The 27,905-nt window shown below is 38.3% G+C and overlaps 1 protein-coding gene across 1 annotated transcript in view; it reads left to right on the forward strand.

The window, feature by feature from the left end:
• Window positions 1-286: 286 nt before the first annotated feature.
• LOC140157563 (sodium/myo-inositol cotransporter 2-like) overlaps window positions 287-27,905 on the forward strand; it is a 39,716-nt gene continuing 12,097 nt past the window's right edge. The window contains exons 1-13 of the mRNA XM_072180796.1: window positions 287-983; window positions 2,567-2,638; window positions 10,318-10,422; window positions 11,109-11,168; window positions 11,903-12,007; window positions 12,777-12,882; window positions 13,546-13,626; window positions 14,908-15,119; window positions 15,709-15,844; window positions 18,958-19,065; window positions 20,840-20,990; window positions 23,674-23,842; window positions 26,853-27,068. Of these exons, the coding sequence (XP_072036897.1) occupies window positions 903-983; window positions 2,567-2,638; window positions 10,318-10,422; window positions 11,109-11,168; window positions 11,903-12,007; window positions 12,777-12,882; window positions 13,546-13,626; window positions 14,908-15,119; window positions 15,709-15,844; window positions 18,958-19,065; window positions 20,840-20,990; window positions 23,674-23,842; window positions 26,853-27,068 (1,602 nt within the window). The 5' untranslated portion in view covers window positions 287-902. The remainder of the gene's footprint in view (window positions 984-2,566; window positions 2,639-10,317; window positions 10,423-11,108; window positions 11,169-11,902; window positions 12,008-12,776; window positions 12,883-13,545; window positions 13,627-14,907; window positions 15,120-15,708; window positions 15,845-18,957; window positions 19,066-20,839; window positions 20,991-23,673; window positions 23,843-26,852; window positions 27,069-27,905) is intronic.

The following is a 27,905-nucleotide window of genomic DNA, read 5'->3' on the forward strand; positions in this document are numbered from 1 at the left end:
GCCATGCTCACACTTCCGAAATAGGTAAAAAAAACATGTTCCTGACTATTAAAATTTGTCAGGTATTAAAAGGGCATTTCGTGATCCACAGCCTCATCCCCCACTTTTCTCAAAAAAAGTTGAGATTTTTATATCACTGGAATACTCTGGCTACATAATGTTTATGTACACAATATTTCTTGCAGATTAATTAGTTTAGCAAAGATATCGCGAAATTTGAATTTCGTTCTAACGAAATTACAACGTATTGTCTATGGAGCAGTGTAATACACATAATCATGCATAACTCGCACGCAAAATCGGAATCAACTGAAATTTCGGGAATATGCTTTTTTCGTGGATATGTACTGAAAAATGTCATAAAAAGAGGATGCTAGGATCACGAAATACTCCTTTAAGTCAGGTATTAAGTTTACAACACTGATCCTATCAAGTAACACTCTACAATCAATTTGAAACATGACAAAAAATTTCAAAGCTGATTTTCTCAAAATGGCCAAAATGCAGATAGGACCTTGTGGCACTAAGCCCTCGAATTATGAATTTCGCTAGTCAGAAAATGGTCTGGCAACAATACACGCATTCAGCACCGAAAACGTCCGGCAACACCGTCACCATGAGCTACCATGACTGAAGATTAGTGATTTGTTTTGACCCAGTGATCACACAATCTGTCAAAGCATAATAGGAATCTGAGGCATAAATCGCCTCAGTTACTTGGTTTGGCATGCATAGTTTTCTCCACACGAAGGAGGAAGAAGCTATCGCGCGATACCGTCATTTACATCGACTTGACGAGGGCTGGGGACACTGAGCGGGGCACGGACAAGGGTTCATACTTTCCCCATCTCTATTGCTATTATACCACGAGCAAGTGGCTGAACAAGTTTTCCGAATTCACCATGGCGTACGATGGAATGCACCCAGCGGATATCGCCATAATAGTTTTGTACTTTGTATTCGTTATTTTTGTTGGCTTGCTGGTAAGTTGGACTTGTATTTGTTAAGTGATATCTGCTATCTTAATTCATTCATTAATCGTTTTATTGCATCTGATATGCATGTATATAAGCTGGTCATTTGTCAGCTATTTCAGAGGCTCCGGAAGATTTTATGAGGTGGGGGGGGGGGGTAATGGCGCCTGTATTTATGTGCATGTATGTGTCAAAAAACTCTTGTATTGAAAAAAATTATTGTTATATATTTTTACTTTAGATATATTATAAATCATAAAAATGAAAATTATTTGATATCAGAAAGACATTCTTCGTATTCAGAATGCAATTCGATATGTCTGATGTGCTCTCATGTCCCACAAAAATACTGTCGAAACGCTCAAAACGCTCATTCCAGATCCCTTAAGGACATTTAGAGTTAGGGTTAATGTGTAGTGTAAGGGTAACTATTCTGCAAGTATTCCCGGCTCTTTTTTATTTTTTGTTTTACGATACTGTGTGTATTATAATGATTAAGGTACGCCCTTACTTGACTTGAGGGTTACCCCAGTATAGGTTTGTCCGTCGGGGGCCGTCCGCCCGCCATTTGAATCACATGTCCTATGGCTTTACACCTGAAGATCCAAACATACTACCTGTATCCTGCATATTGGTTTGTTCCATACTGTATAAAATTATGTATGCTATAGATTTGTCTTTGATACTAGGTATTAAGGTATAGAAGCGCGAAGCGCTTTGAATACCATTCTATGAAAACAATCTTCAATATGCAACACCAACACTGATTATATCAGTGCATATTTGTCAATGTTTACACGAAACTAAAAATTATACATGTAAAGAAACCAAGTGACACTTTGTGAACTTTGCAAACAACGAGATCGGTCACTTGTTAGAAAGAAAATAAGTGTGTAAGTTCATGAGTTATAAAGTACATGTATGTTCATTCATGAATATTCGGGTATTATCACTGAGTTGGTCTGTAAAGTGTTTGTCAAGCTGTGATTATGATAATGCATAGCCAGAATGCATAAGAAATGCATTTTTCACAAAGGCAGCAGGGTGACCGGTCAGTGCGGTCACCATATTATAAACATAAAAAGTGTTTAGCTTTTTCCCTTTTCTCAATTGTCAAAGCCCGAAGGTGCTTCTCCTTCTCAGATTCGACGCTCTCCAAGCTTTTAAAAAAGTCTTGTGCCTGTTAAAAATATTTAGTCTTGACGAAAAGTTTCACCATTCACTACATATAAATACTGCACTGATTAAAAAGCTTGGAAGATTTTCGTATCCTTGAATATCTGAATATTGTATAGGAGGGGATTTATAGGCATATCAATTGTGTGTATAAAAAGATAATAAAAAATCCAAAATTATATTGAATTGGAAATGTCTCATACATTCCAAAATTATATTGAATTGGAAATGTCTCTCTTTTGAATTTCTTTGCATCTGTAGTCTATGTACAAGTCTCATTGAATTGGAAATGTCTCTCTTTTGAATTTCTTTGCATCTGTAGTCTATGTACAAGTCTCATCGTTCTTTTTAATTTCTTTGCATCTGTAGTCTATGTACAAGTCTCATCGTTCTTTTTAATTTCTTTGCATCTGTAGTCTATGTACAAGTCTCATCGTAGCAATGCCCAAGGTTACTTTCTTGCAGGACGAAGTATGCTATGGTTTCCGGTGAGTGTAAGAACAGAGGATGATTTAAGGAAGCCCCATCATGCACTGTAAAAGTGTTATCACTAGAGTTTCAACTGCCACTTTACTTTTCAAATCACAGTGAACTCTGTGCCCGGGACTCTGTGCAAAAGATGTTGTTTTAGAATTGCCCGTGTGTCATTATTACTTGGTCGATTTCAGATTTAAAGTGATGTATGCATGAAGGATAATAATACACACCTTCAGTAGATAACATAAAATGTGAAATCGACCAACTTTTTGAAGGTGTTTTTGTTTTAAATATATCTGTCCAAATTCAAATTTAACCATGCACGTGTGTATGTAGTGGGCGGGTAGTGGTGTCATGTTCACTCACACAGCTCTGCTAACCGCAAGACTTGCTGGGAAGTGATTAAATCATCCTCTGGTGTAAGAAGAACCAGCGATTGAATTTGAAATTGAAATGATGCTTATTTAAACTAATGAGAAGATATTGTTGTTGTTGTTACCTTAGCCAAATGGCATTTGGCTAAGGGTCTCTTTTTCTTAGATTCTGATTCTTTCTTTCTTTCTTTCTTTCTTTAAGTTAGGCGTGCAGCCTAACTTATTTTTTTCTTGCTGTTTGTTTCTTTAAGTTAGGCGTTTAAGTTAGGCGTGCAGCCTAACTTATTTTTTTCTTGCTGTTTCTTTCTTTCTTTCTTTCTCACAATTGACTACTTGTGCTACATCCGTGATCGGATTTCGACCAAATGCATACCCAAGCCGTATTGGGTAGGTGGCTACAAAAGTCTTAAAATGTTTTAATATCGGAGGTCATCCAGGGGGTCACAGGGGTCCGAAATGGTCAGTTTTGCCTCATATGTGCCGCACCCCCATTATAATTAGGGGCAAAACATGGAGACATCTAGTCTAGTGTTTTGATAAACAAGAGATAACCACAGGCAATGGTTCTGCTGTCTGTGCTTCAAAACGTGTAAATTTTCGTCTCAATTGGTCTAGTGTTAGGTGGTGAATGCCGTGCATTCTCTAAATTCAGTAAATTTCCATCGTCAACCGTGTGGAAAATGTCATACGGCCGGGCGGTTTCACAAGTTGCCGGCTCTATCATACCAGTCGCCGCCTGGCTATTGCAGCTGCAATCCATACATCAAAACATGTAAATTTTGGCTATTCCAACTGCAATCCATACACCCGTCATGCAAGACATGACGGGAATCGTCCACACAGGGAGTGAATATTACAAACGGAGTCACCCATTGAGGTAGGCCCATTCGAAATTCACACGCCCTGTGTGGGAGATTAAGATAATGTCTTCCGGAGAGGTTGTATGAATTTCAACTGGAACAGCCCAGTTGGGGTGTGTGAAACCGCAAGTGGGCGATTCACACGAAACAAACTGAGGTATGTTCAGATGCCAATTTTGTTACATATCTTGAGTGTAACTTGTGATGTGATGCCTGTATGCTAGATATAAACAGCTACAACAGTATTATGCATTGCTTGAGATAGTCATGTCTTTAAATAGGTGTGATTGCAGTTGTTTGTACATGTACATGTAGAGATGGCAATGGTATTAGAAGCTATTACATGTGGTTGTGAAATAGGCTATTGTGGGAAATGACTTCATTCAATCAGATTTGATCTGAATATTGTGAGGTTAGTGATGCAGTGGTATTAGTACTATAAAAGCTTTTGTGCTGCACTGGTACTGCACACACGTACTTTTCTTCTTTCTTGAAGAAATGTATCGGAACTGGTTGGGGGTGGGGTGTGTGTGTGTGTGTGTGGGGGGGTGATATCTTGGCTAAAACTGCATCATGCCTTCCCATGATGCATTTATGAAAATCAATAATCCCACTTTATAGTTTCTACAGATGACGCAATAATGGTAAATAATGGGGGGGGTAAGTAAAATGTTGACATATGACCGCATTAAACTGCAAAGGTCATGTGAGGTCAAAGGTCAGGTCAAATTACAAGTTGCTCCGATTGGGCTGTAACTCGGGAAAATGATCCCTGACACTTGGGGAGTATAAAACCACAAAGGTCATGTGAGGTCAAAGGTCAGGTCAAATTTGAAGTTGCTCCAATTAGGCTGTAAGTCAGGGAAAATGATCCCCGACACTTTAGGAGTATAAAACCACAAAGGTCATGTGAGGTCAAAGGTCAGGTCAAATTTAAAGTTGCTCCAATTGAGCTGTAAGTCGGGGAAAATGATCCCTGACACTTGGGGAGTATAAAACCACAAAGGTCATGTGAGGTCAAAGGTCAGGTCAAATTTGAAGTTGCTCCAATTAGGCTGTAAGTCGGGGAAAATGATCCCTGACACTTGGGGAGTATAAAACCACAAAGGTCATGTGAGGTCAAAGGTCAGGTCAAATTTAAAGTTGCTCCAATTGGGCTGTAAGTCGGGGAAATGATCCCTGACACTTGGGGAGTATAAAACCACAACGGTCATGTGAGGTCAAAGGTCAGGGCAAATTTGAAGTTGCTCCAATTGGGCTGTAAGTGGGGGAAATGATCCCTGGGAAGTATTAAACCGCAAAGGTCATTCGAGGTCAAAGGTCAGGTCAAATTTAAAGTTGCTGATTGGGCTGCAATTGGGGAAAATGATCCCTGACACTTGAGGAGTATGAAACCGCAAAGGTCATGTGAGGTCAAAGGTCAGGTCAAATTTGAAGTTGGTCCAATTGGGCTGTAAGTCGGGGAAATGATCCCTGACACTTGGGAAGTATTAAACCGCAAAGGTCATCCGAGGTCAAAGGTCAGGTAAAATTTAAAGTTGCTCTGATTGGGCTGCAATTCGGGGAAAATAATCCCTGACACTTGAGAAGTATGAAACTGGAAAGGTCATCCAAGTTCGAAGGTCACGTCAAATTTAAAGTTGCTCCGATCAGGCTGCAACTTGCGGCAAATGATCCCTAACACTTGGGGAGTGTAAAACCGAAAAGGTCATCCGAGGTCAAATTTAACGTTGCTCAGAATATGAAACCGAAAAGGTCAACCGAAGACAAAGGTCGGGTCAAATTTAACGTTGCACAGTATTGCTGTGTGATGTCATCACAGTCATACGCCTAACTTACCTCGTGCCCTTGCAAAGGGCACAGTTGCTCTAGTTCTTTCTTTCTTTCTTTCTTTCTCACAATTGACTACTAGTGCTACATCCGTGATCGGATTTCGACCAAACGCATAGGCAAGCCGTATTGGGTCAGTGGCTACAAAAGTCTTAAAAAGTTTTAATATCGGAGGTCATCCAGGGGTCACAGGGGTCAAAAATGGTAATTTTTGCCTCATATGTGCCGCACCCCCCATTATAATTAGGGGCAAAACATGGAGACATCTAGTCTAGTGTTTTGATAAACAAGCAATGGTTCTGCTGTCTGTGCTTCAAAACGTGTAAAACTTCGTCTGGATTCGTCTATTGCCAGGTGGTGAATGCCGTGCATTCTCTAAATTCAGTATATTTCCATCGTCAACCGTGTGGAAAATGTCATACGGCCGGGCGGTTTCACAAGTTGCCGGCTCTATCATACCAGTCGCTGCCTGGCTATTGCAGCTGCAATCCATACATCAAAACGTGTAAATTTTGGCTATTCCAACTGCAATCCATACACCCTTCATGCAAGACATGACTGGAATCGTCCACACAGGGAGTGAATATTACAAATGGAGTCACCCATTGAGGTAGGCCCATTCGAAATTCACACACCCTGTGTGGGAGATTAAGAGAATGTCTTCCGGAGAGGTTGTATGAATTTCAACTGGAACAGCCCAGTTGGGGTGTATGAAACCCCAAGTGGGCGATTCACACGAAACAAACTGAGGTATGTTCAGATGCCAATTTTGTTACATATCTTGAGTGTAACTTGTGATGTGATGCCTGTATGCTAGATATAAACAGCTACATCATTTCCACTGATGGCTATAGGGTGTGGGTGTGTGTGTGTGTGTGTGGGGGGGGTGATATCTTGGCTAAAACTGCATCACGCCTTCCCATGATGCATATATGAAAATCAATAATCCCACTATATAGTTTCTACAGATGACGCAATAATGGTGAATAAGGGGGTGAGGGGTAAGTAAAATGTTGAAATATGACCGCATTAAACCACAAAGGTCATGTGAGGTCAAAGGTCAGGTCAAATTTAAAGTTGCTCCGATTGGGCTGTAACTCGGGGAAAATGATCCCTGACACTTGGGGAGTATGAAACCGCAAAGGTCATGTGAGGTCAAAGGTCAGGTCAAATTACAAGTTGCTCCGATTGGGCTGTAACTCGGGGAAAATGATCCCTGACACTTAGGGAGTATAAAACCACAAAGGTCATGTGAGGTCAAAGGTCAGGTCAAATTTGAAGTTGCTCCAATGAGGCTGTAAGTCGGGGAAAATGATCCCTGACACTTTGGGAGTATAAAACCACAAAGGTCATGTGAGGTCAAAGGTCAGGTCAAATTTGAAGTTGCTCCAATGAGGCTGTAAGTCGGGGAAAATGATCCCTGACACTTTGGGAGTATAAAACCACAAAGGTCATGTGAGGTCAAAGGTCAGGTCAAATTTAAAGTTGCTCCAATTGGGCTGTACGTCGGGGAAAATGATCCCTGACACGTGGGGAGTATAAAACCACGAAGGTCAAGTGAGGTCAAAGGTCAGGTCAAATTTGAAGTTGCTCCAATTAGGCTGTAAGTCGGGGAAAATGATCCCTGACACTTTGGGAGTATAAAACCACAAAGGTCATGCGAGGTCAAAGGTCAGGTCAAATTTGAAGTTGCTCCAATGAGGCTGTAAGTCGGGGAAAATGATCCCTGACACTTTGGGAGTATAAAACCACAAAGGTCAAGTGAGGTCAAAGGTCAGGTCAATTTTGAAGTTGCTCCAATTAGGCTGTAAGTCGGGGAAAATGATCCCTGACACTTTGGGAGTATAAAACCACAAAGGTCAAGTGAGGTCAAAGGTCAGGTCAAATTTGAAGTTCCTCCAATTAGGCTGTAAGTCGGGGAAAATGATCCCTGACACTTTGGGAGTATAAAACCACAAAGGTCATGTGAGGTCAAAGGTCAGGTCAAATTACAAGTTGCTCCGATTGGGCTGTAACTCGGGGAAAATGATCCCTGACACTTGGGGAGTATAAAACCACAAAGGTCAAGTGAGGTCAAAGGTCAGGTCAAATTTGAAGTTGCTCCAAGTAGGCTGTAAGTCGGGGAAAATGATCCCTGACACTTGGGGAGTATAAAACCACAAAGGTCATGTGAGGTCAAAGGTCAGGTCAAATTTAAGTTGCTCTAATTGGGCTGTAAGTCGGGGGAAATGATCCCTGACACTTGGGGAGTATAAAACCACAACGGTCATGTGAGGTCAAAGGTCAGGGCAAATTTGAAGTTGCTCCAATTGGGCTGTAAGTCGGGAGAAATGATCCCTGGGAAGTATGAAACCGCAAAGGTCATGTGAGGTCAAAGGTCAGGTCAAATTTAAAGTTGCTCCGATCAGGCTGCAACTTGCGGCAAATGATCCCTAACACTTGGGGAGTGTAAAACCGAAAAGGTCATCCGAGGTCAAATTTAACGTTGCTCAGAATATGAAACCGAAAAGGTCAACCAAAGACAAAGGTCGGGTCAAATTTAACGTTGCACAGTATTGCTGCGTAATGATGTCATCACAGTCATACGCCTAACTTACCTCGTGCCCTTGCAAAGGGCACAGTTGCTCTAGTTCTTTCTTTCTTTCTTTCTACCAATCATATAATGAGCCATCGTAGCAATATGCATTTGTCAATTTTGACGAAATTTAGTTATCATGACCATTGGGGGGTGCCACAAATGTCACGTGAAAATGTCGGGCGCAAATGTCATGTCAAGGTCATTATAGCCCAAAACGTGTTTTTCACTTAAAATGCTACCCCTTCCCCATACTACATAGCACCGTGACATCACTTGCACACATGCATCGTCTATTGCTATTGTCTAAAAGTTGTACACAGAATTGGGGTCAAAGGTCATTTAGGGGTCATTTCCGGCATGTAACCAAATACCTGAAATCGGACATCGTAGCCATATGCTTTTTGCCATGTTGACCATAGTTGAGCACTAGGACCATTGGGTGGTGCCACAAATGTCACGTGATCATTTGCGGTCAAAGTTCTTCCACTTACGGACGATGACCAAAAACGTAATTTTCACTATAATTGACTGGGGGGGGGGATATGACCACCCATGAATAGTCTACTGTAGTAGACCATTTACATTTATTATCCCTCTAATCCCACCATGGAAAATCCACCAATCCTGTTCTGATCCAACAGCTATCTATCCTGTTTTCTCTGGGCAGGGCAGTCACTGGGGATGTGGATGTGTTGTGTTTTAATGCATGGAATGGTATGAATTGTTCAAAAAAGGAATGCAAAGCAGTCTACCCCATGATATATTTGCATACAAATATATCATCCATTTATAGCAAAGATATATTATAGTCCTTACAAGCCCATTGTGGTTCAATGAGCCATGTAAAATAATAATTGGGCTGATCATTCCTCATCATGTGTACTTTAAAGTATACATTATAGTAAGAATAGGTATGTCCTTGCCAGGTTTTGTAAAGATAGGTAAACAATCTTTACAGAGCCTTCCAAGGATATCTGTGTATGTACCTAGCTAAGCTAGGTCTTCTCTTTCTGTCCGATTCTTCTTCTTTCTTTCCCCTTTTCAAAATGCTGCTGCTCCCGTAAGTTACATAGTAGCCCTACAATGTCGTCACCACTATGAACCATAGGCTGGTGGTACAAATGTCGCATGAACAACTCTAGGTCAAAAGTCATAAAAAGATCAACAACACTGGCTAAGGGCCGTGCTCTGTGAGCACAATGTCTAGTTGTTGTTGTTGTTAATAGTACTAGTATGAATGTTAAAGCCATATTATAACATTTCCATAAGAAATAGCATTGTAAATTGTTGTTAAAAAATGTTAGTTTTCACTGTCAGATATGTCCTCTTTTAATTTGGGCCTAAACAGATGAGGCAATACAAAGAAAATCGCTATTTAAAAAAATTATAAAAAACCCCATAAGACGTTTATTTCCACCCATAAGACGATTTATTCAAAATCTCGGATTTTGACAAAACTACAGCACCTCAAGTCTTGATTTTTGTAGGGTATGTTAGTTTACTAAAGTACATATCACTCGTGTAAAAAACAGAATTTTTAAAAATATTGAGGGCGCCCTCCTCAGCAAATGTTATAATATGGCTTTAACCCTAACGCGGACCATGTTTTTGGTATCGAAAGACAGAGAAGGAACGAAAAAGGAGAGAAGGTGAACAAATATTTGACTCGGTACCCCATGGAATTGACCCTGGGACCCCTCGGATGACCGACCAGTCCGACCTCATGCCACGGGGGTTTCGCTGGCCGGCCAGCGATTCGGTGCGTATATGACTCAGGGTGATTGGACAATGGCATCAGTAGCTTACTTTGTAAGATTTTATAGCGTTATCACTAGGATCCACAACATGCTCATCTATCCGAGGCACAGTTCCTAAACCCCAATACATTTGTACATTCATTGAATGACCTTTGAAAATTTGGGTACAAATACTCATACGCTATAACTTGAGGTCAGATTTTGCACTATGATTATGTAATTGAGGTTATTGGACTATGCCATTGGGATGATGCTATTGTGGTCCATAGTGTATGTTTACTTTAATTACAGGTGGGTGCCTCTCTATTTGCGAGTAACATAGGTACAGGACATTTCATTGGTCTGGCAGGTACAGGTGCTACTTCTGGTATTGCGGTCGGAGCCTACGAAATTATGGTAAGTCCTTACTTACTACCCAATAGTTGGTTTCTAATTTATAAGACGATTGATTGTTCCCGAGATTTCGCGGTGTTTCATTTTCTAATTAGAGCATAAAGGTATTGTTTTTAGCCGCTGGAGTGCATCTATTGTCTCATATAACACGGGCGACATCATTATTTTAAGTAAAACAACGAGGCGAAGCCGAGTTGTTTTACGCCGAAAATAATGATGTCGCGTGTTATATGAGACGATAGATGCACGACAGCGGCGAAAAACAATACCTTTATTCTCATTCTTAAACACTTCAATTCAGTTGATCATAAATAAACCAAATTTTAATCAAATTAAATCCTACATTTTACAAGGATTTACCTAGGGCTTAGAATCGATCAGTCCGGTTGTTGCTAATGCACCTCCTATTGGTTCAAATATCGCGTACGAGTATCGCGTCGACACGCACGCGCTAAAGTGTGTGATATCGTGTCATATCACACGGGTAAGAACCAATAAGATTGCAAGAACATTCTCAAGTGTTTAAGAATTGACAATAATGAAACTGGATTATAGAATATGATTATGACAAAAATATGTTTAAGATGAGGGGGAATTTAGAAGATATCATTAGCAAAAATATAGATACGAATAATTATCTACCATGAATCGGTACATGAACTTAATAACATTCATTTGTTTTTTATCAGTCTGTCTTTGCACTCGTGTTCCTGGGTTGGGTTTTCCTGCCTGTTTATGTCTCAGCTGGGGTAAGTGCCTGTGTTGATATTAATTAATTAATAATTAATTAATTAATTAATTAATTAATTGATTGATTGATTGATTGATTAATTCATTCATTATTTAATTATGAATTAATTCATTAATTAATTAATTAAATAATTAAATATTAATGAATTATTTTATTTATTTATTTATTTATTTATTTATTTATTTATTTATTTATTTATTTAAAGGAGGATTTCGTGATCCTAGCATCCTCTTTTTATGACATTTTTGAGTAGATATCCACGAAAAAAGCTTATTCCCAAAATTTCAGTTGATTCCGATTTTGCGTTTGCGAGTTATGCATGATTATGTGTATTACACTGCTCCATAGGCCACTGTTGTAATTTCGTTCTGGTGCACCAGAACAAAATTCAAATTTGGCGATATTTTTGCTAAACGAATTAATCTGCAAGAAATATTTGGTACATAAACATTATGTAGCCAGAGGTATCCAGTGGTATAAAAATCTCACCTTTTTTTGAGAAAAGTGGGGGGATGAGGCTGGATCACGAAATGCCCCTTTAATTTATTTATTTATCTTTTAATTACTTAGTAATCAATTTCAATGAATGAATTAAGTTTTATTTGTTTAAATTTTCCCCACATAATAATAATGTAAAGTCGATGTGGCTACGATTGTTTATTTCACTCTCGGAGTTAGCAATGTTATTGTTTACAATTGTTACCTCTTCTTCACCATGCTATTTCATTTTAGGTGTACACAATGCCAGAATATCTTAAGAAGAGATACGGTGGTCAACGTTTGAGATTATTCATGTCCGTCTTGGCTCTCTTCTTGTACATATTTACTAAAATATCGGTAAGATATTCAGGGCCGGACTTATCTTTTTGGGGGCCCTGTACAATGTTAACATTGCAATTTTGCAATTTCACCCAATTTGTGTTTTTCGGGCTAAAAGGGAAGATGCACGGCAATTTTGGGCCCCATCAATCATACACGGGCCCATCTGGCCCGCCCAATGGTAAATTCGGCCCTCGGCTTACATTTATATTAACACCGTCACGGATTTGACATGGCGATCTCTTTTAAGTTTCATTAAAATTGCTTTATAGGTTTATCAAGTTGAGTGATTTTTGTGCGCTCGCGCATTTGCTATAGACGAGTCATATCTCATTATCTCATTGTTTCTATTAGGGTTGTAGCGGCTTTCGATTATGACTTGGTGAAAGTTGACTAATATATATAATAAACTTTTGTAAACCTTTCGTTTGACATATGCAAATGTTGCTGAAATTGTTTTTATGTGCAAGTTTATCCATGTGTTTGTATTTACTCCGTCTCTTGAACCATTGGTTTCATTGTCGTATTTGCATGCAGTTAGCATTGTTGGATTAATCCGTCGGTCTTGATCCACGCGTGGTCAGTGTTTGTTTCAATACCCCTAAATTAGTCGCGACTATTGGTGCCTACTCAAATCATTCTATTGCACGTGAATTTTCATCTGGGGTCAGGTCATCAGATGTGATTTGATCAAAACAAATGATGAAATGAAAAATAATTATTGAGTGCGATACTTATAATATTAGTGAAAATATATTTTGATCGGTGTTATATTTTGTTACTTAAGGTTGACATCTTCGCTGGAGCAGTATTTATTCAACAAGCATTTGATTGGAACATCTATGTTTCCATAGTGATATTACTCTCCATAACTGGTATCTATACAATTACTGGTAAGTACTCTCTCATGAAAAGTGACGAATTAAAAAACGTAATGAAAACGGCCGTAGCGTACACGAACATGATTCATTTTTGTTGTTGATGTTTTCACTCTCGTTGTTTGCACAGAATAAAGCTTGCTCAAAGGGTCTAATTTCCAAGGTTATTCAAAAGGTACTGAGAAGGCACGGGGGGGGGGACTCAGATTCATAATCGGAAGGTTGTGGGTTCGAACCCCGGCGATGGTGCTATTGTGTTGTGCCATGAGACTCTTAACCTCCAGTGTCTCTCTCGACTCATGTGTAAATATGACTTTATGTCTGTTGACCTACAAACACAACAAATTTGGCAGATTCCATTTAGGTGTAAGTTGGGACATGTGTAAATATGCCAAAAATCAGGTTTGTTATGGCTTTAACCAAATACATGTTACTCTCCGCGAACAAGAACACCAACCAATAACTTGGAACCTGGTTTTGTTTAATCGTTCTCGTTAAATAAGAACAAGAACAAAACAACGTTCTCGATGTAAAGGTGATGCCCCCTCAGGCCGTCAGGCCTTTGGCACCGACACTATTCTTTTATCTATGTGTTTGTGATGTTATGGACTGTGAATAAAGTTTTCAATCTAATCTAATCTAATCTAATCTAATCTAATGGTGTATTCTTTGATGTAGGTGGCCTTGCCGCTGTCATCTACACCGACACACTTCAAACAACCATTATGGTCATCGGAGGATTTGCATTAACCGGAATCAGTAAGCAAATGTTGCATTATATAGCTAGACAACCAACATTGTAAAAAAGGTGTAAAAGATTGTAATATAAAAAAATGCACAAATCAACAAGTGTACTGTTACCAGATTTACATGTTTAACTGTATGACTGAAAGACACCGACGATCAAAAGACGGACCAAACACAAACACATCAAGCATAAACTTGCACATAAAAATCAATTTCAGCAACATTTGTATTGATGTCAAACGAAAGGTTTGCGAAACGTTATGTAATATTAAAGTGAAAGTAAAGATGCAATCCTTGGAGAGAAAGATATACAAAAAGAGGGAATGTGTAAAATTACTTTATGTTGATTCACTACAGTCTGTATCGCCCTAAGGCTCCTCAGGTGAATAGGAGAACAATATTACAGAAAAAAACATTAAGCACAAAAAAGGCAAATGGATGCACTCAAAACCAATATTTACTCTATGCTAATTTCTGGTTTTATAATGTAGGCCCTACATATGACATACTTGTTGACGGAAATTTGAAAGCTCACGATATGCATGATGTGTTAAAATCAATAGCATTGCAACTTTTGAATTTGTCGTCAATGATATCTTAGATTATACAAATACTTGCTGTCATTATAATCACTTTGATTTTCCAAATCGACCCTTATTTGGCTATAAGGTCAAGTGTCGTGAATTACTACCATATGTATTGTGCCGACTGTATGCTAATTTGTAATGTACCTGTGACATACAATCATTTTATTCTTCTGTATTAAAACAAGTGTTATACCGTAAAGATTCGCCTAATAGCGCACATCATGCTCCTTTGCCTCAGGGTTCATTTCACGTAAATAGAAAATCCCAATAAGAATTAAGGATCCATGCCCTGGTTTGCTGGTATGATTTTTACAGGAGGGCATTTTCAGTTTGTGCTATATAGTCCAGTACAATGCCAAGGGAGCCCATATGGCCCATACGCGCCATTAGGCGGCCCATATGGCCCATATGCGGCATTAGGCGAATCTTGACGGTACCGTAAAACCCCGTCTACAAGCATATATAGTGTTGTTTTTTTTATAAAAGCTTAATTAATTCGAAGCAAGCGTTAATATACCAATGCAATTGATCGGTCTTAAAATAGTACTTGTTTGTATATGCTTGGATCCGTAATTTATTTGCTCAAACTCCATAATGGCGACTGGATTAATGTAGCTTTCATCAGAAGCACACTATATGCTTGTAGACGGGGTTTTACGGTATTGCATTTTTGGCTACCTAACCCTTTATTACACTTCTAATGCAGGTTATGCCAAAGTAGGGGGTTACGAAGAACTGAAAATCAAATATATGCAAGCTATACCCAGTACCCACATTAACGATACGGAGACAGGGTGTGGTGTACCTAGGATGGATTCGTTTAATATAATGCGCGATCCTGTGGATTCTGATCAGCCATGGCCTGGGACCATTATGGGGATCATGGTCATTGGGATTTGGTACTGGTGCACTGATCAGGTGAAGGCATTTAACTATATCATTTGTATACTACCATCTCAAAACCAGAATTGCAGAGGTAGCAGAGAAGAAGAAGATTAAGTGGAGGAGAAGATGAAGATGAAGATGAAGATGAAGATGAAGATGAAGATGAAGATGAAGGTGAAGATGATGATGAAGATGATGATGAAGATGAAGATGAAGATGAAGATGATGATGAAGATGAAGATGAAGATGAAGATGAAGATGAAGATGAAGATGAAGATGAAGATGATGATGAAGATGATGATGAAGATGATGATGAAGATGAAGATGATGATGAAGATGATGATGAAGATGAAGATGAAGATGAAGATGAAGATGAAGATGAAGATGAAGATGAAGATGAAGATGATGATGAAGATGAAGATGAAGATGAAGATGAAGATCAAGATGAAGATGAAGATGAAGAACAGAAAATTTAGGAGAAGAATTTAAGAAAAAGATTTGATGATGTCGGCACCGGGTGTCAGCATAGGACCAAGAATAGAATGTTTCAAATGTTTTTAAAAGCTCCGAACCTTTTTTTGAACTTGAACGCAAGGTGAAACGTATTTTGTTTACCCCGCAGGTAATAGTACAACGTGCATTAGCTGCAAAGAATGTGACCCATGCAAAGGGTGGAGCCATTCTTGCTGGTTATCTCAAGCTACTACCAATGTATCTCATCATAATCCCGGGTATGATCAGTAGAGTCCTATTTCCAGGTATGTTGATATTGACAAAATAACACCCCTCTCCAGTGCTCTTCAACGCTTCAACGGAAAAAGTTCAAGTTTTGAAATATTTTCTCAAAATATCAAGAGCTATCTTAAGAACTACTGAACCAATACTAGGCTTGTTTGTACTCATTTTAATGCATTTTTCATGACGATTCCAAATATTTCTGAAATTTTTGAATTTTAAAAAAATTTCTGAAACATGTCGTCTGCAGTCGACACCCGCGTGAAGAGTGTTAAACCTCGAGCAATTCCCTACCAGTTGTATTTAGGCATTTTGTTTTCAAGTTTACCCTCGATACCTATTGGGAGACTTCTCAATTATACAATGCTGTTAGGAGTTCGCAAGTATATACATGTACAGCGAATCTTTTTTATGCCTTCCCATCATAAGCCCGATCCGGAAGCGTATTTATTTCCTGCAACCATAAAGGACGACCGCAACGCAAACCCTAAAGGTTATAATTGAAGACCGAATTAAAAAGACTAGTTTGCGTCTGACGTCAGGGCAGAGGTGCGGTGTGTATGGTTGCTGACCTGCGCAGTACGGCGTTTTTGGTCTGGTTGACAGGACGTCATACGCAAACTAGTCTTTTTTAAGTCGGTCTTCAATTATAGGTGTATTGTGGCCGATTATGATTGCAGCGGCCCATTATGCCAGGTTTCAGAAAAAAATGACGCGTCCCGGAAACCCGTATCTTCTTCACACACCTAAAAGCAATATACCATGTGAGCACAACAACATGTCACCGCCATGTAACCACGGTAACGATGGCATCAATTACGTTACATGCACCCTAATATTATTACCTTAATTAAAGCTCTGTGATAGAATGGGCAGCATGTGTGCATGTCATAAACTCGCAACTGGACATTAACATTTGACAGCCAATTACCATACACTATGGACCACAATGGCTTCATCCCAATGCCATAGTTCAATAACCTCAATTAAACAATCATAGTGCAAAATTTGACCTCAAGTTGCAGAGTATGAGTTTGTGTACCCAAATTTTCAAAGGTCATTAAATGAATCTGCAACTGTATTGGGGTTAAAGAACTGTGCCTTGATAGATGAGCATGTTGTGGATCCTAGTGATAACACTAAACGCTACAACATAATATCCCCCGCGTATGCATGCATCACACGTATGCGATGACGCAATAATCTTAAGTGATATAATTATAGGCACGGTTTCGTTGGACGGGCCATCGAAACACTCGTGGCTACCGGTCGCCGACCTTATGCTTGGGACGCTAGGGGTCTCGATTTCGCCCGGGGGGTCACTCCCATTGGGGCCTGTACACCATCCGCGATAATGAAAACGCGTAAAAAGGGTAGTTTTTCGTGGATATGCACGATACGCGCGTAACGCGTTTAGGGTGTCAAAAACATGAAATATTGGAAAAAAGGGTAGCAAAATTGCAATTGCTAGTACGCGGAAATGAAATTTAGGGTATGAAATTTGATGCAGGGAATAAAATCCCTGTTTAGGGTATTGTTTTAGCCAAGGGTTAAAATCCTTGTTTAGGGTGCTTTTCAAAAGTTGATTATCGCGGATGGTGTACAGGCCACAATGGGAGTGACCCCCCCGGGCGATTTCGATTACCCACCAAAATAACTTCTTTGTTCATGTTCTCTCTTTATTTCTTCCTTCTTTCCTTTCCATTCGCCAAAAACACTTAGGACGTTAGGATTAAGTGATTCCCTGCCTGTAATTGCATGTATTTGGCATTTGGTTGTGCGTATCTTTGATTATGGATGAAATAAACTATGTTGCATGCAACTTGAAATATTTATCTTTGCCACTTGGACTAAATGCATGGACTGGACTAAAAAATAATATGAACATACATTGCTCCATTCTGTGGTTAAATAGTGTCCCTATCATAAAACTCGAAACTCACGTTCCCATTTGACCATCAATTGCCAGGTACTTTTCAGATTTCATAGAGGGACATTATATTTAATATTCGTTATGAATTCGGCAGAGTGACGAATCGAGAATTTTGAGCAAATTGAGTTTTTGTATGCTTATGATTATGTTTCAGGTTATCTTTTATTTCCACCAAAATTTAATGGCAAATCTTACTCACCGACGTAGTTATTGAAATTTTGATTTGGACGAATCGCTCCTAAGTGCGATAAATGAATTCGGCAGAGAGACGAATCGTATACTTAGCTGTACAAATCATGGTGATCTATAGTATTGTATAGCGGGAAACCCCGAATTTTCTATATTACATGTCCTATACTAATATATTTGATACCAACGTATAGCTGTAGGTATCTTCTCTCCAGTAATAACAAAATAAGTACAAACATTCCCCACATGATATTGCTGTGGGTTAATAATGTGAGTGTGCGCCTGTGAAATTGGAAAATCCCGGAAAATCATACGCAAAATATAGGCCAATATTGTTATTTTTGCTTTAAAATCCTCCAGTTTTTGCTAAATATTACAGGGATGACTATTTATAACTTATATAGCAAGTTAAGTCTACATAGCCTTAGGACAACCAGTAATTTCTAGACAAAAGCCCCAAATCAAGAATGCGTGCTATGGTTTACACGTAGTTGAATGCGTATTCGACCTCTCTCTGCGCAGTGATAAAGACATTTTGGCTACAGCATAAAGCCGAATAGCTGTTAAAACGCGTTTTGAGGGATATATCGATTATTTCAGAACATGCAAGTATTGCCAATAATTCGTGTACATTCACTTCTATAATATACATTTCAAATGAGTGCTCACGAATGTTCTAAATTTTTAGAAGGACCAATGGAATGGTACAAAGATTTTCAAACGCCGTTTACTCAGAACAGCAATTTAGCGTATTCGGCACTCTGCCGTATTCATAACGATATATAACTCATTCCACATTGTGTCATATTCTGCCCTTAGCTATATGACAAATAATTGGTTATCGTGAAGCCTTAGTGTGAGATATGAGGGAAAGTTTATGCTAAGGATTTACTCGATCAAACCGGAAAAAGAATTTAGTGTACAGTTTACTTGATATTGTTATTAAATTATTGTTCTAATGACAAAGATAAAAATGGCATCTATGAACATAACCATTATTTTCTTAAATTTTAGACGAAGTAGCCTGCGTAGATCCTGAAGTATGCAAGGAAGTGTGTGGAACAGAAGTTGGTTGTTCCAACATTGCTTACAGCAAGCTTGTATTGGAACTTATGCCAATAGGTAAATGGGCTATTCCAGAAAATAAGTGCACACCCCCTATAGAGGAGTAAATTTTCAATCAAAGAAATGTCCGGATTTCCAAGTCTGCTTTCTGAAAACGACTGGAATTCCAGTTGCCAATGTTACTGGAAAAAGCTTGGAAATCCAATCAAATGAAGGAAAAATCACGGAAATGTTGAAAATGAGCTCTCAAATTGAGGATTTCTGATTTTGAACTATTTTTCTGCCGGATTTTTTGCCTTTGGGCACTTTAAAAGTCTGGATTTCCAACAGTCACGACTGGTCAAAAAGTCTGGATATCCGAACTCCTCTATAGGGGGTGTGCATCTATTTTCTGGAATAGCCCAATGGCCGTGACCTTAAACCACTTATTTAGTCATAGATCTTAAGAAATCTGTGTATGCTCTATTCTTCTTACAAGCGGTCGCCCGTTTTTCGCGGTCACTGTCTTTCGTGGTCACCGTCTTTTGCGGTACTGATATTTTATATGGTTTTAATGTTCTGGGCAGGGGTAATGGTCAGGTGCAATTTCAGTTTTTGAGTTAATTTTTTTACACCCCATCTTGAAAGTTTTCACCTGGTGCAGCGCAATTTGAAGTGCAGTCTCAGGATTAACAATCAAAACAAATTTTGTAGAACACTTACGTTTAACTTGGTCCAAAATATTTTGCACAGACACTGATTACCTGTGAGTTTAATATAGTGAATTTGGAGATTCTTTCAATGGTCCTTCAACACAAAAGCATCAAAAACTAATTCAATAAACAAACACTCTACTGTTGACAATAGGTTCTCCATAAAAACAGTCACCCTTTGAACACTGAATGCATGCTAATGTTGACAAATTAGTTGAATAAACAATACATGTTAATTGAATCTTCTGTGTAATGATATGAGTGACCCAATGTCAGACCAGACAAAGGATCTGCGGGTGTTCATGTTAAACAGCAACCCAATAGGTGAGTAGTTGGTGGTGAATTAGGCCGAAAGTCCCTTTCAGTGCTTTTGAAACTAATTGACTTAATTTGACCCCCTTAACGTAAACAAAAACAAAATTCGACGTTTTATCGAAGTGCGGACGACCTTGTTCTTCCCATAGCAAAAGTCTGTTTTCCGATATAAAAAAAAAAACCGTAAAAGTTTTTAGCCTCACCAATCCGCCAAACTCAGTAATTTATTATAGATTATATCGTTATCTGTTGTTGGCGGTTTTACTGTAACTTACTATGTTTATTGTTAAAATTCTTGGCTTTAAGGTGGTACTACACCCCTTGATAAATTTGTGACTATTTTTGCATATTTCTCAAAAAATAATAACACACTGGTAACAAAGTTTATGTATATTATAGCGGCTTTAAAGACAAGAATTTTAAAAATAAACATAGTGTGTGGATGGATTTCAACTGGAATAGTCCTACACAAGGATTTGTCAGCCCTGTCAGGCCAAAAAAAAAGGTTTGTCTCAAAGCTCACGAGAAATTTAAAAACAAATGCGAAATGCGATTTATTTTTTTTTATTTTTTTTTTATTCCCGACTTTTTTTCATGGTATTTTGAGAAAAAAGTCTGATTTTCGCCGATTTTTTCTGGAAAAAACTAAAAAAAAATTTTTTTTGAAATAAAAAAAAATTCCGCATTTGTTTTTTGTCAAATCGTGGGATTTTACAAACGCGCGCGCAAGCTTTGAGACGAACCCTTTTTTTTTGCCTCATAACAAATGAATTATTTGAAGAAATAATTCTGAACAAATAAAAACATTTACCAAATCTGTGCAGGTGTACGTGGCTTGATGGTAGCCGTTATGATGGCCGCCCTCATGAGTTCTCTCACCTCCATATTTAATAGTGGAAGCACCATTTTTACCATGGATATATGGCGGCGCATACGACGTCATGCAACTAATACGGAGTTAATGATTGTGGGCAGGTAAGCACGATTTTTACCATGGATATATCATGGCGGCGCATACGACGTCATGCAACCAATACGGAGTTAATGATTGTGGGCAGGTAAATATCTATAAACCAATAATGAGTTTAGGGTTGTTTTTACAAGTAGTAGTACAAAAATACACACAAGAAAACAAGTAAAAGAAGGAGGGAAAAGTATGAATGAAAGAAAGAATGAATAAAAGGATGAAAGAAAAAAAGAAAGAAAGAAAGATATAGAGAAAGGAGAGGAGGAAAGGAAGAGAAAAAGAAAGGAAGAGAGAAAGAAAGGAAGAGGAAAAAAGGGGGTCGCCTGTTGTTTCAATGTTGCACGATTATAGGCAACTAGGCAACTGCAGACATTTTTTGAATGAAGATGCTCAATGTTGAAAACACATAGTATCACTCTTGCACCGTCAATTGGGGGGGCTGAATTGGATGTGTGTCGTGTGCGGGGTGGGTGGGGTGTGCGGGGTGCGTTTATTTGTTAGAATGTGCAATATCACAATCAATCAACATAAATGTTTTCGGATGCCGCTCCTGAACGTGGAAAACGAACACTGGTGTCACTTTTGTATTGTGCTGCAAAAAATACTTTCTTATTTGCTATGTCTGTTGGGGTTGTGTGTGGATTGATGGGCGGGGTGTGTTGGGGTTGTGTGTGGATTGATGGGCGGGGTGTGTTGGGGTTGGTATGTGGCTTGTTGAGGGGAGGGGGATGTGCGGCGGTGGGGGTGTGTGGTGTGGTGGATGTGCTGGGCTGTAGGGGTGTGTGTGTGTGTGGGGGGGGGGGGGCGTGTAGGCGTTCAGGGGGGTGGTTGAAGCCGTGAGGGAATTGTTGATTTATTAATCTCTTTTTCTGAAGTACCTTTGTGCTTTACCGGCCGTTCTTTCCAGGTTTTGTGGGAGCTATAGAAGTGGAAGTCATACTTGCAATGTATTCCGTGATGTAGTCTATGGCATGTAGACAACACCAACATACATCAGCAGTAACGTAGATTTCTTTTTGATAGGGGGGATGGTGAAAAAAAAAATCTTAAAGTATTGTGAATCCAGCACCTTTTGGCGACAGAATAAGTTCAAATGCGAGTGAAATATTTTGTCATATTGACACAGATGAAATATGGTGCAAAAGTGGAATAAGTACTCGCGAAGTACGCACAAATGAGCATTTTGCGGGCTAAAAAATGGTCAAATATGAGGTTAATTTTGGTCAGAAACCCACAAACAGGCGTCAACATTTGGTGAGGGGGAATGATTGTATGGGCCACCCCCTAGCAAAATATTGAGGGGATCCCCCCGGATCTAAGCCTATGAATTTCAGTTTCAATAGAAGCGTCAAAGAATAAATCAATTATATATTTATATTCAGATTCATGTGCTGTAGCGTCCAATATCGAATGTATTATTGTTTCAGTAAATATTGCACAATATTTCGCGTGTTTTTCATCTTGAATAGAATTTATTCATTGTTCTAAACGTGTTTGAATAAATGAATTAAATAAGTAAAATGATCGGAGCTAACTTTATATACCACTTCATTTCAACTGATTGTTGATACATTAATACCTTAGCTCTTTCGTCTATAATGATAACTAGTCAATCTTTAGAGTATAAATGTGTAAATAAAAGCATAGTATCCAATGAAAAAACCAATGCAAGTATCTCGGGAATAAAATCCTGGCTCATATGGAAATCTGTACAGTTGTTGCTTACAAATAATTAAACAACTTTTTATCTATGAATATTTTCAATCATCCAGGTAGTTGAATAAAGTTAGATTAGGTTATAAATCTTTGCAACTGGACTTACTGTTTTTGTTGACTACAGTATCACGTCATATCTCTGACGCTTCATCAGGCCTAGTGATGTGAATTGGCTCTGTGTTATTGACCTGTGACGTCACGGTGGTAGGAGTGACGTCACACTGGAGTCGCCGAGGGGGACTACGCCACAACCTGCCTCACAGCTACGAACCAACGATCAGGAAAATTCCTCGGCGACTCCAGTGTGACGTCACTCCTACCACCGTGACGTCACAGGTCAATAACACAGAGCCAATTCACATCACTAGGCCTGATGAAGCGTCAGAGATATGACGTGATACTGTAGTCAACAAAAACAGTAAGTCCAGTTGCAAAGATTATCTCAATGTTAAAGGAGGATTTCGTGATCCTAGCATCCTCTTTTATGACATTTTCAGTAGATATCCACGAAAAAGCTTATTTCCAAAATTTCAGTTGATTCCGATTTTGCGTTTGCGAGTTATGCATGATTATGTGTATTACACTTCTCCATAGACAATGTGTTGTAATTTCGTTCAAAAAATATTTGGTACATAAACATTATGTAGCCAGAGGTATCCAGTGGTATAAAAATCTCAACTTTTTTTGGGAAAAGTGGGGGGATGAGGCTGTGGATCACGAAATGCCCCTTTAACAACCCGTTGTGTTTAAATATTTTAAACTTTTTAAGCAATTGGTTGTTCAGTTCCCACGTTCATGACGTTATTAAAACAAGGTTGTTTAAACGGCGTTTTACTTTGTTGGGTCAACATTAGTCTTTAAAATTGGAAGGGGTTATTATTTATGGAGATGTGAAGATCTTCGTAGAATGTTAAAGCATTCTAAATACTGGCGCACTTTCAAATGTTATGCTTTTTCTCTTCAATTATCCTTTAGGGTGTTTATTGTTGTTTTGCTGGCTATAAGCATACTGTGGATTCCTATCGTCCAATCATCGCAGAGTGGTCAACTATTTATTTACATACAATCTTTGCAGTCTTATTTCGCACCACCTATTTTCATTTGCTTCGTTATGGGAGTGGCTTGGAGACGAGTTAATGAAAAGGCAAGTGGAACTAAATGAAAATGCTGCCCTCAAATTAAATATCAGATTTTTGTTATAAAGCTCGGAATTTTACACACGTTTGAGACATTTCATCTTCCGTGCGGAAGATTTCATCAATCCTGCGATGATCAGCTGTTGTACCACCTCTGGCAATCCTCCTGTTCTCATCCCCAGGGTGCGTTGTTGCTTGCAGTATATAGATGGTCGTATACGTGACTCTAAGACCAAGTTCCGTCATCGCGATGAGAGTAGGAGGATTGCTCGAAGTCGGGTGCAGTGCATATTCGCATTACTGATGAAATCTTCCGCACGGAAGATGAAACGTTTAAAACGTGAGTAAAATTCTGGATTTGTACAACAAAAATGTGGTATTTAATTAATTATATCAGCACTGATGAACTTATTCGATGAGAAAAAAGATGCTCCCCTCAAATAAAAATTGCAAAAAATAAAAAAAAGAGAAAGAAACAGTATCTGTGAATCAAAATAAGATATTATAAAATGTGGTGTTTACAAAAGCCAAATGATAGTATCTATAAGTAAATAACATGGCACATACTGCCTTTTACTTGGAAAGAAGTTTGTGAATTTATTAATCTGCCAAGGTAAAACAAAGTAATCATGGTAATTACTTGGGATGGTGGTGGACGTTGTGTGGGGAGGGGATGGTGGTGGACGTGGTGTGGGGAGGGATGGTGGTGGACGTGGTGTGGGGAGGCGATGGTGGTGGACGTGGTGTGGGGAGGGGATGTGTGAGATGTAAATGAGAGATGGAGAAATAGACAAAGAGGAGGGAGGGGGGGGCAGATGGAGAGAGGGAAGAAATAGATTTCTCTCTCCCTCTCTCTACCATATGGGTACCCATATGTGATGCGATCAAGCAAAATCAGTCGGAACTCGGAAATAACAAATTTTCAGATTCTTATAGAATAGTAAAAAGCATTTACAAAGCTACATTTTGCAGAAAACCCCATTGAAATTGAACAGCCAGATCCAAAGATATAGGCAATTAAAGAGTGTCCAAAACAAAAGGAAACAAAAGGAAATATTTCCTTTGTTTGGCTGTATCTCAAAATCAATATTACCGAGTTCCGACTGATTTAGCTTGATCGCATGACATATGTGTATCGAGGAATACTGTGGTACATTGGACTATTTCAGTTGAAATCCAATGAAAGTATAAACTATAAGGACAATTTGTTTTGAAATGTATTTTATCATTTTTGTAATCTGGGCCATCAATATATATTTGAATAGAGAAATGTCCATGTAACTAATGCCAGGTTTACCCGCTCTTAGTGCTCCATATAAATGGGCTATCCCCGTTGATATACGTACACCCTCTATGGAAGACACGACCTTAATCTTCCACACCGGGGGGGGGGGTCCAATGGGGTTACCTGAATGGATGACTATATTTAAAATATATGTCCCAGTCAGTGAGAGATTTAATAATATCATGTCTTCGATAGGGAGTGTATGATGTATTTGAGCTGGAATAGCACATTTATATGGAACACAAAGAGCGGGTAAGCCTGACATTAGTTACATGGACATTTCTCTATTCAAATAGAAATAGATGGCCCAGATTACAAAAATGATAAAATACATTTCAAAAACAAAATTATCCTTTATTCTTAGTGAATACACGCAAGCATACGGTTTAGTTTGATGTTGATCTATTATCGGGGGTTTCAGTCCAACATGTACAATATATGTATTACATCAGAAGCACTTGTTTTGATTCATATCATCAGTTTACTGCATAAACACCAACCATGTGACGGTCATGAATTATTCACCGTATAATTAAGTCTCAAGACTTGCGTCAACAAAAACATGTAGAAATGGTTAGAACATTTACAAGTCTAATGTGTTAAGCTATAATTATTTAAATACTACGCATGCCTTTTATTATTATAGATTACATTAATGCATCTTGCATTTCCTATTCATAGTAAACACGTGCGACTTTCAACACATTTCAGTGTAATAGAACCATCCAAACATCATGTGTGAATAATCTGAATATGATTAAGGGGTACTACACCCTGTGGTAAATTGTGACTATTTTTGCATTTTTCTCAAAAATAATAACACACTGGTAACAAAAAGTTACGTATATTATAGGGCAAGGAATTTCAGTAACTCAAGACAATCGGATCAGTATATATGATAGGAAATAAGGTACATCCTAGCGGTACCTTATTTCTTATCATAAATAACGAACCGCTTTTCTTGGGTCACTGAAATTCCAGTGTAGTAATTGGATTCCTTGCCCCTATAATATACGTAACTTTTGTAACCACTGTGTTATTAGTTTTTGAGAAAAATGCAAAAATAGACACAAATTTATCGAGGGGTGTAGTACCCCCTTAATGGCATGTATGCTACATCTTATTTAGCAGGAAACGCCCTATACGCAATTAGGTGAAAAATGATTTTGAATAAGCACATTTAGTAAACCATTCTATTTGAAAATGATTCATAGGATCAGTTCAACCAATTTTATTTCGCTATTTTGGTACAATTATAAAACATCTGGCATATACTGGTTAAACGCTGAGAACAATTTATTAGAATTAGAATGAGTCTGTTTCAAAAAGGTTAATTCTCTTCACGCGGGTGTCGACTGCAGACGACATGTTTCAAATTTTTTTTAAATTCAAAAATTTCAGAAATGTAAATTTTCATGACCATATTTGGAATCAGCATGGAAAATGCATTAAAATGAGTACAAGCAAGCCTATTATTGGTTCAGTAGTTCTGAAGATAGCTCTTGAAATTTTGAGAAAATATTTCAAAACTTTTTCCATTGAAGCGCATGGCTAGCACGCAGAGCATTAAGTTAAAATTACGCTTTATTGCCGCTTAGGCTTTCAGCAAAAAGAATAAAGCGCGTTAAGCGGTACTTATGTATGCTTTAAGCACATAATCGACTTCAACATGTTAAACTATAATCGTATCCAGATCGCACTTTTCTAATGCGTGAATCATGTACTTATTTCAGGGCGCATTTTGGGGGCTCGTTTGCGGGTGTGCTATGGGTGTAACCCGCATGATTCTCGACATCATATATCCCGCTCCACCTTGTGGGGAACCAGAAACTCGACCTCCTATCGTATACAAAGTTCATTATCTGTACTATAATTGCATGGTGGCTGTTGTATCCTGCGTAGTAACTACTGTTATCAGTCTTCTTACGGAGGAGCCTCCGGCGGAAAGAGTAAGTATAATGTCAAAGAGCCAGGTCCTTCGCTCCATTTGCTACTTTTGTCATAGAAATGCAACTTTTCGTATCTGCCTTTGGGTTAGAACCATTGTTCCTACTTTGAACAGACCGAAATTAAACTCCTTTTAAATAATACAGAGTAGGTAACCAGAGATATCACAGTATTATTATCTATAACCTCGGATTTATATGTCAAATACGTATTCGACTATTTGCAATCAAACTAGAACACTTTAAAATTCAGAGTTTTGCATTTGAGGAAAAAGCATAATTATTGCGAAATACAAGAGATAAACCGTATTAATGGCAAACATGAAAGCAGTGACTACCCAGCAAACACAAAAACGTTTTAAAAACGTTTTAAATAAGTTATATTTTGGCTTTTGGTTTAGGTAAAAACGTTTTAATAACATTAAATGTCGGGTTATATAAAGGTCATGATAACGTTTTAAAACGTTTTGTATGAAAACACACTACAACAATATTTTGAAATGTTTTCAAAAAATGTTATTGTAAACTATTTTTGCAAACATTTTTGCCAAATATGTTGTCAACCTAAATAACATTATGTTAAAATATTTGCACCCAGCAAACACAGAAATGTTCTTAAATGTTTTTTACAAAACGTTTTAATAACATTTAAATGTCGGGTTATATAAAGGTCGTGAAAACATTTTAAAAACGTTATTGTAAATATTTTGGGCAAACATTTTTTGCAAAATATGTTTTCAACCCCAAAATAACATTCTGTTTAGAATGATTTGTACCAAGTTTTCACAAATGTTTTTGGAATGTTAATAAAACGTTTTTATACCCTTTATATAACCCGAC

Source organism: Amphiura filiformis, chromosome 7 (assembly GCF_039555335.1).
Source record: "Amphiura filiformis chromosome 7, Afil_fr2py, whole genome shotgun sequence".
Taxonomy (NCBI): domain Eukaryota; kingdom Metazoa; phylum Echinodermata; class Ophiuroidea; order Amphilepidida; family Amphiuridae; genus Amphiura; species Amphiura filiformis.